Source organism: Cornus florida, unplaced genomic scaffold, assembly GCF_030987335.1.
Source record: "Cornus florida cultivar Cherokee Brave unplaced genomic scaffold, ASM3098733v1 CherokeeBrave_3.0.0_Hap2_Chr11, whole genome shotgun sequence".
Classification (NCBI taxonomy): Eukaryota; Viridiplantae; Streptophyta; class Magnoliopsida; order Cornales; family Cornaceae; genus Cornus; species Cornus florida.
In genome coordinates, this window is record NW_026775581.1 from 28,067,597 (window position 1) to 28,077,025 (window position 9,429).

The 9,429-nt window shown below is 35.8% G+C and overlaps 1 protein-coding gene across 1 annotated transcript; it reads left to right on the forward strand.

The window, feature by feature from the left end:
• Window positions 1-7,238: 7,238 nt before the first annotated feature.
• On the forward strand, window positions 7,239-8,139 carry LOC132284871 (calcium-binding allergen Ole e 8-like). The gene has a single exon (XM_059787002.1). It carries the CDS (start codon window positions 7,463-7,465, stop codon window positions 7,961-7,963), a length of 501 nt encoding a protein of 166 aa, XP_059642985.1. The 5' UTR covers window positions 7,239-7,462; the 3' UTR covers window positions 7,964-8,139.
• The last annotated feature ends 1,290 nt before the right edge of the window (window positions 8,140-9,429 follow it).

Below are 9,429 nucleotides of genomic sequence, written 5' to 3' on the forward strand. Positions count from 1 at the left end.
TGATACATTATTTTTTTTTTTATTGTTAACAATCTTAAGACAGATTCCTTTATACTATAGTAATAATTATTTAATTATTATTCTTGTTATAATTATTATAATTTGACTCGTGGTCTGTATATCAATATATAACAGACAAATGGCAAGTACGAGTATTACTGTGCCTAATGTTCCCGTCAGTCATGGGGAGAAGCCCGAAAAATTCAACGGGACAGAGTTTAAAAGGTGGCAACAGAAAATGATGTTCTACCTTACAACTCTGAATCTAAGCAAGTATCTGACTGAGACTGCTCCAGTGTTAGATGAGGGTGATACAGACATTACCAAGCTTGGAGCTGTTGATACATGGAAGCATGGAGACTTCCTATGCAAGAACTACATCCTCAATGGATTGGACAACACCTTATATAATGTGTACAGTCCAATAAATACTGCTAAAGAGCTTTGGGAGTCGTTAGACAAAAAGTATAAAACAGAGGATGCTGGATTGAAGAAATTCGTGGTTGGACGATTTCTGGACTTCAAAATGATAGACTCCAAGACAGTCGTGAGCCAAGTGCAGGAGCTCCAGCTAATCCTACATGAGATACATGCTGAGAAGATGACATTGAGTGAATCCTTTCAAGTAGCTTCAATCATTAAAAAGTTGCCACCTACTTGGAAAGATTTCAAAAATTACTTGAAGCATAAGTGCAAGGAAATGGGGCTCGAAGACTTAATTGTCAGGCTGAGAATTGAAGAAGATAACCGTACATCTGAAAAGAGAGCCGGAAATTCTTCAATAGTGTCAAAGGCAAATGTAGTGGAAGCAGGACAGAAAAATAAGAAGAGGAAGCACTCTGGAGAAGGTCCTAGCCAAGGAAACTGCAAGAAGTTCACTGGGAAGTGTTTCATATACGGCAAGCTAGGACACCGAGCTAAAGATTGTCGTAGCCGCAAAACACATCATAACCCCAAGAAGAAGACCACTGAGGTGCACATAGCTGAAGAAGATAAGTTGACAGCTGATGTATCAGAGTTAAATCTTTCAGCTGTGGTTTCTGAAATCAACCTGGTAAGCAACAACAGAGAATGGTGGGTGGACACAGGAGCTACTCGTCATGTTTGCTCTGAAAAGAGGATGTTCACTACCTATGAAACTATAAATAATGAAGAACAACTCTACATGGGGAATTCTTCTACTGCAAAGGTTGAAGGACAAGGAAAAATCAAGCTACTAATGACCTCAGGGAAAGAGCTTACTCTTAATAATGTGCTGCATGTACCAGACATCAGGAAGAACTTGGTCTCTGGGTCACTACTAAGCAAGAATGGGTTCAAGCTGGTCTTTGTATCTGATAAGTTTGTGCTGACTAAGAATGGGGTGTATGTGGGCAAAGGGTATTTAAGTAATGGACTATTTAAGTTCAATGTAATGACTGTTGTACCCAAAGCTATTAATGATAATAATAAAGCTAGTGCTTCTTCTACTTATATTATTGACTCATCTGATGTATGGCATGGTAGGTTAGGACATGTTAATTATGATACTATTCGTAGATTGATTAACATGGAATCTATACCTAAATTTAATATTGATTTAAATCAAAAATGCCAAACATGTGTAGAAGCAAAATTGACTAGAACCTCATTTCACTCCATAGAGAGAAGTACTGAACCTCTAGCATTAATTCACAGTGATATCTGTGACTTTAAATCTGTGCCAACTAGAGGTGGGAAAAAGTATTTCGTTACTTTTATTGATGACTGCACAAGATATTGTTATGTATACTTGTTAAGAAGTAAAGATGAAGCCTTGGAAATGTTCAAACATTACAAGAATGAGGTTGAGAATCAACTTGGAAAAAAGATAAAGATGTTTAGAAGTGATAGAGGTGGTGAATACGAAATACCATTCGCTGACATTTGTTCAGAACATGGTATTATTCACCAAACTACCGCTCCTTATTCACCTCAACAGAACGGTGTTGCTGAACGCAAAAATCGTACCTTAAAAGAAATGATGAATGCTATGTTGATAAGTTCTGGTTTAACCCAGAATTTGTGGGGGGAAGCTTTGCTCTCTGCTAATTATGTTCTCAACAAGGTACCTCAAAAGAAATCAAATGTGACACCTTATGAATTATGGAAAGGTCAAAAACCTTCCTATAAATTCTTAAAAGTGTGGGGGTGTTTAGCTAAGGTTGCGGTTTCTACTCCTAAGAAAGTTAAGATAGGACCAAAAACCTTTGATGGTATTTTCATAGGCTATGCACAGAATAGTAGTGCATATCGTTTTCTTGTGCATAAATCAGACATTCCTGATATCCATGTCAATACAATTATTGAGTCAAGGAATGCTTATTTCTTTGAGGATATATTTCCTTGCAAAAATCCTCTTAAAAGAAATTATGATACTGCTAATAGCAATATACAAGAGAATATAGACCAAGAGTCTATAGATGATGAAAATGAGGAAGAACCTAGACGTAGCAAAAGAGCTAGAACGTCTAAGTCATTCGGTCCTGACTTTCTGACATATATATTGGAGAATGAGCCACAAAGCTACAAGGAAGCTATGTCTTCTCCTGAAGCTAATTTATGGAAAGAAGCCATAAATAGTGAAATTGAATCCATCATGCAAAATCATACTTGGGAGCTGGTGGATCTTCCTCCTGGTACTAAACCTTTAGGGTATAAGTGGATTTTCAAGAGGAAGATGAAGCCTGATGGTTCAATTGAAAAATATAAAGCCCGACTTGTTGCTAAGGGATATAGGCAAAAAGAAGGCCTGGATTATTTTGATACATATTCACCAGTCACAAGAATAACATCCATTAGATTGTTACTAGCTATTGCAGCACTGCAAAACTTAGAAATACATCAAATGGATGTTAAGACTGCCTTCTTAAATGGTGAATTAGAGGAGGAAATCTATATGGAACAACCTGAAGGGTTTATAGTTCCAGGGAAAGAAAAGAAGGTGTGCAAACTTGTAAAATCCTTATATGGATTAAAACAAGCACCTAAACAATGGCATGAAAAATTTGACAAAGTGATGTTGTCAAATGGTTTTAAAATTAATGAGTGTGATAAATGTGTGTATGTGAAAAACACTCAAAATGGATATGTCATTGTGTGCCTATATGTGGATGATATGCTAATAATGGGTAGTAATGATGTTATAATCAAAACTACTAAAAAGATGTTGACCAAAAATTTTGATATGAAAGATTTAGGCATAGCAGATGTCATACTAGGAATTAAGATTTCTAGAACATCAGATGGTCTAGTATTATCTCAATCTCACTATATTGAGAAAATATTAGAAAAGTTTAATAAAGGGGATAGTAGTCTTGTAAAGACTCCTGTTGATGTAAATCTTCATTTATCGAAAAATACTGGTCCTAGCATATCACAACTTGAGTATTCTCGCATTATAGGAAGCTTAATGTATTTGACGAATTGCACACGCCCAGACATAGCATACTCAGTTAATAAATTGAGTAGATATACTAGTAATCCAGGAAAGAACCATTGGACTGCAATAATTAGGGTTCTAAGGTATTTAAAATATACTATAAGTTATGGATTACATTATTCTAGATATCCAGCAGTATTTGAAGGATACAGTGATGCTAATTGGATATCAGATACTAAGGATTCTAAATCCACAAGTGGCTATGTCTTTACTATTGGAGGAGGTGCCATATCTTGGAAATCTTCAAAACAAACTTGTATTACCAGATCCACTATGGAATCTGAATTTATTGCTTTGGATAAAGCAGGTGAAGAAGCTGAGTGGCTTCGTAATTTCTTAGAAGATATTCCAAATTGGCCTAAACCGGTGCCCGCTATATGTATACATTGTGATAGTCAATCAGCAATTGGAAGGGCACAAAGTAATATGTACAACGGTAAGTCTCGACATATACGTCGACGACATAATACCGTTAGACAATTGCTCTCAAGTGGGATAATCTCAATAGATTATATCAGGTCAAAAGATAATTTAGCGGATCCGTTTACAAAAGGTTTGACAAGAGAGCAAGTATATAATTCATCGAGGGGAATGGGATTAAAGCCGAAAGCTAACGAGTCATCTTAATGGAAACCCAACCTAGTTGACTGGAGATCCCAAGATCTAGGTTCAAAGGGACAACAGAAATTCTGAATGGCTCACCAGAAGCACTGGGAAGATTCAATCTTCTACCCATTTCTATGATGAGACAGTGTTACCTACAGCGATAAGTAGGATAAGCTATGCTTTTAATAACTCTTATACCTTGAAAATTCAAGTGGGGTATGGTAGGATACTCTTAATAAGAAGTCACCTATATGAGTGTGAAGTGGGGCCACTTCTATGAGAACTTCTAAGGCTAAGTTTTCTGGAGCGCTCATGAAATACCAGGCGTTGTTCAGGGCCATATGAACACAACCGTGAGAACCGACTTTGTGTGGGAAGGAATTGTGTGTTTGCTATTGTCTTGGTTTACATCAATGGCTGAACAGTTCAAGACATAATGTTCACTAGTTAGCTAGTAAATCCGATAGTAATACACTAGGGAAGGTTCAAGGCCAAAAGCTACCTATCCCGATGCAGTAACTTTCCAATAGTACTCTCTATAGTGTCTGTATCTTCTCCTTTTGTAATCTGCGAAAATTTTCATTCATGTGGGGGATTGTTGGAAACGGCATTAGAAAACGCAAACTTTGGAAGGATTATTAAAAAGATTCCGCTAAGAATTTTTTGCGAATCTATTGATGAGCGCGTTCCTCTCTGCGAGGAGATGAACGTGGTATATTTATTTTCTCAAATCCGTTTCCGGGTGAATGAGAAATTGGCTCCAAAGTAAGTGATTTATAAAGCCTAAATGGGTGTGAATAAAGTGGGAAATGCTTGTCCCATATCGAAAAAGTAGCAAAGCAACCTTGAGTATATATATGTCTAGTATGAGATTTGGGTTTGGGCTCAAGGGCACCCAAGTTTTTAAGAGGGGGAGGACCTAGGCTAGCCTGGATCCGAACCAACTACCACACACGCGCGCCGCCCGCCCGACCCGACCCGGTCCGGTCCGGGCTAGGGCGGGGCGGGGCTTGATTGTGAAATGGGTTTAACTTTTTACCCAAAGTTGGGATGGGCCTGTGTGGTTGTAATTTTATTTTGTTGCTGGACTTATCAAAATGGGCCTGTTTACTGGGCTGAATTAATGGCCGAGTTGGATTATTTGCTTGCTGGACTGGACGAAATTAAAGGGCTGGGCTGGATCAGAATTAATTTTGAACCAAGAGTTGCACCCTTTACAATTTAAAAACCACCAACAGTTTTTTAATTCTGATTGGACAACAATGGTTGCACCCATTCGGACTATGAGTGCACCCATTCAGAATAGGCACCAACAAGCCTATAAATACCCATCATTGGGTTCATTTCAATTCACACCAAATTCAGAAATCTTCTTCTCTTCTTCTGAATTTCTTCTTCTAATTCTTCTTTGTTCGGTTCAACCTAAACTGGTTTGGATTGGGTTCGAACCTTGGTTTCCAAGTTTAGGTTCAATCTTGGTCTCCGAGTCTGAGTTCATCAGAGAGTACTACACCGAGCCGGTTCGCCTATTCCATTGGTTTGAAGTGCTACTACCAAAGGAAGAAAAGTCGTTGTATCCTGGGAGATAGACGCCGAAGAGTCCGTTAGCACCGTAGCGGGGCGTATCTGTCTTAAGGCTATAGAATTAAATTCTAGCCTCGACTTTATCAGGTTCTTATATAGTTTTATTTTCTTGATATTAAACTATATAAATATATATATATATATAGATTATTATAATAAATATTATATTTACAAATAATATTTAAATAAATTATACTATAGTATATGATACATTTTTTTTTTTTTTTATTGTTAACAAATACAACATTGAAGGATCGCTGGGGTAGGTTTTTCCTCGTATATATGGTGTGCAAGTGTCTATCCCTTTACTTTACTGCACTTATCAATTGTTTATAAACTGTTATGTGATTGATATATGCTTATATGAATATCATGTTAAAATCAATTCACATATGTGCTTAAGTGTTCAAAACATGCAATTAACCTGATATTACACATTGGCTTAAAATCAATTAGGGGCTAATTGATTGTTTATTTATGTATTTATTAAATCAGATTTATTTATTTAAATAATTTATTTGTTTAAGAGTCAAGCAATTAATTGATTGTTTATTTATGTATTTATTAAATTTGATTTTATTTATTCACCCCTTTAGGTCACATCTCAATATGTTATTTAATGCGTTCTTGAATGTGGGCGGCTATAGTCCCAATTGAGACATCTTCAGTTAGACTCGTTACTTAGCTCATATCATCATCATTGTTTTGACTATCAATCTGGTTTCAATGGTGCATACAGGAATGCTTAACGTTGCTGGGGCCATGGCCCCCTTAATTTTTTTTGAAACCTTCTATTAGTAGCACATAATTTAGGTTAGTAATTGTAATTATAGTAGGAAAATTAAAGCCCTTGCTTAACGTGACGTTTGATACAAGATTGATTTTAAATCAACAGTTGCTATCGTCTATATTTCACGTGATGCAAATAGGTTAGGCCAACTCATTTTCTAGCCGCTCATGTATTTCACATTTCCTTTGTGCTTGTTGGAGATTCTCTTTATATTATAATTAGTTGGCCTGATTATTAATAAACTTTCTCTTTGAGAAGAAAAATATATAAATTTTAATATATTTTAAACACACCAAATTGTTAATAAAATTTTTTTTTGCACTCTCTCTACCCAATATTCTTGGGGTGTTTGAGAAATTTAACATTTTATAATAATGAAGTTTTAATATTTTTATTTTAGTAATACTAATGAATATTAAAAAATAAACGAATATTTCGTAATTAGTGTACTTCTTTAATCAAGTTAATGTGATGTAGACAATTTAGAAATGTTATAAAAATAAAGGATATCCATTTTTGTAATGTAACATATAGTTTGGAGCATCTAGAATATAAAATTTCAATATTATCTAAACACCAATCAAATTTCATTTCAATTCCATTTCTTTTATTTTATTTATTAAATAAAAAAATAAAAATTTGCATTACATGTTTTGGACCGCGTGGAATACGCGTCTAGGGCAACGCGGCCATCACACGAATGCGAGAACCACGCATCGGGGTCAACGCGTCTCCCCGATCTCCATCCTTTGTCCCACACTCTACGGACCCACTCGGTTTCCCCCAATCTGTTATTCACCATTACTTTCTCTCTCAACTCTGTAACGACGACTCCAACAAAATCTCGCTTTGTACGTGTAGTGTATATATATATATACACGCACACTACCCACCCTTTCTCTTAATCTGAATCTGCATTCTACGACTCTATCTCTCTAAACGGACTCTTATCTGAAAAGTGAAAATCCCTCTCTTTCTCTCTCTATCACTATTTTACACGAACTCGAAAGCAATACATAGCGATGGCGACAAACCCTAACCCGGAGCCTAGCGCCAAGCCTACGATGTATCTCCAGGACGCGGAGGAAGTGAAGAAGGTTTTCAACCGGTTCGATGCGAACGGCGACGGGAAGATCTCGGCGACGGAGTTCGCCGACGTGATGAAGGCGCTCGGATCGACCACGTCGACGGAGGAGGTGAGCCGCATGATGCACGAGATCGACACGGACAAGGACGGCTTCATCAATTTGGAGGAGTTCGCCGGTTTCTGCAAGGGTGAATCCGCCGCCGACGGCGGCGACGGTGAGCTCAGGGAGGCGTTCGATCTGTACGACGCCGACAAGAACGGGCTGATCTCCGCCTCGGAGCTGCACATGGTGTTGAACCGGTTGGGCGAGAAGTGCACGGTCCAAGACTGCACAAATATGATCAAGACGGTGGATTCCGACGGCGACGGTAACGTCAACTTTGATGAGTTCAAGAAGATGATGACCAACACCACCAAGAACGCTCCTACTCAGTAGTTGTGAAAATGGTAGGTTGATATATATATATATATATATATATAACTCGCTTTTAAGGGCTAGAGTTTCAATGGTGGTCTAAATCTAATTTAGAATCAACTGGATGGATGATTAATCAAAGTGTATATTAGTTGGTTTGAGCTTTGCTATATTTTCAATTTTACAATTGCAAGTAACATTGAAACAACTAACAACTAACCTGCTCATAGCCCTTTCCTGCATTGATGGGTCACATCTAGTAGCACTGTTTGTATAATTTTAATAAATTATGTGAATGTTATAGTAATTTTGTAAGTATTTTTTAAAATACTCCACAGTCCACACAAACGACTTGGTATTTTTTATTTTTATTTTTTGCGCTTAATTTATGTTGTGTTTAGTAGATGGTGTGGGAGGAGGAAAAAATAGGACACACTTGGTAGTCTTGAGATCGAAACAGAAAAAATAAAGTTATCGGTCATGTTTGGTTTACTGTTTTTTTTTTTTTTTAAATTGGTCATGTTTAGAAAATTATTTATCGGCAAAAATAATTTTAAAAAAATAAAGAAAATAATTATTTATGTTTAAAAAAATAATTATTTATGTTTAGAAAAAATAAAGTTATCGGAAAGTTATCGGTCATGTTTAGAAAATTATTTTAAAAAATTTATAAAAAATAGTTCTCTAAAAATAAAAGAAATAAAAAAATTAACTGATTTTTCATAAATCGATTTTCAATAACGATTTTTGTAATATTTCTTATTTTGAGTTCTTGGACAATTAAACTAACATATGTTCAAAATCTCTCTTTAATAAGAGAAAGACTCTTCCCACCGCAACCAATGCACGAATAGAATACATTATATATATACTTGTATGAATATTGTGTGATTTGATGTAGTACATGTTAATTTATTTAATTTATTATTTTTTCCTAATTTTTGAAATGTATAATACTCAAATAACACAAAGTGGGTCTTCCTCCTCCAATGGTGCAAAGTGGGTGACTACAAGGACCCAAAAAATTATGTGATGGATAGGGGCCTTTAACAACAACAAAATAAAAAAAAATCAAATCATTATATTAAGTAAAAGAATTTCACCATGTATTGAGAATTCAATTCAGTACATGTACAATTGTCCTTAATGACTTTTCATACCTTGAAACTATTGGATGGTAACTTCATTATCTATACTAAAAGATATGGATCCCCTCATGTAGTGCAAATCACAAGACCTATCATGTTTTGTTTTTGAAATATTAATCAGCTCTTAAAATAAATTTATGACAACTAATTGAAAAAAAAAATTGAAGAATTTTTAATATACATGTATTTATATATATGTTTTGATGCACGAGTGTATTTGCCTGGATGTATTGTTTCTTATTTTAAATTAGATTTATACATATGGGTTTAAGTGCACAGCCTTACTAAGGCACATACGTCTATAAATATGGTGGTTGGTAGAGAGGGGGTGGTGGTAGG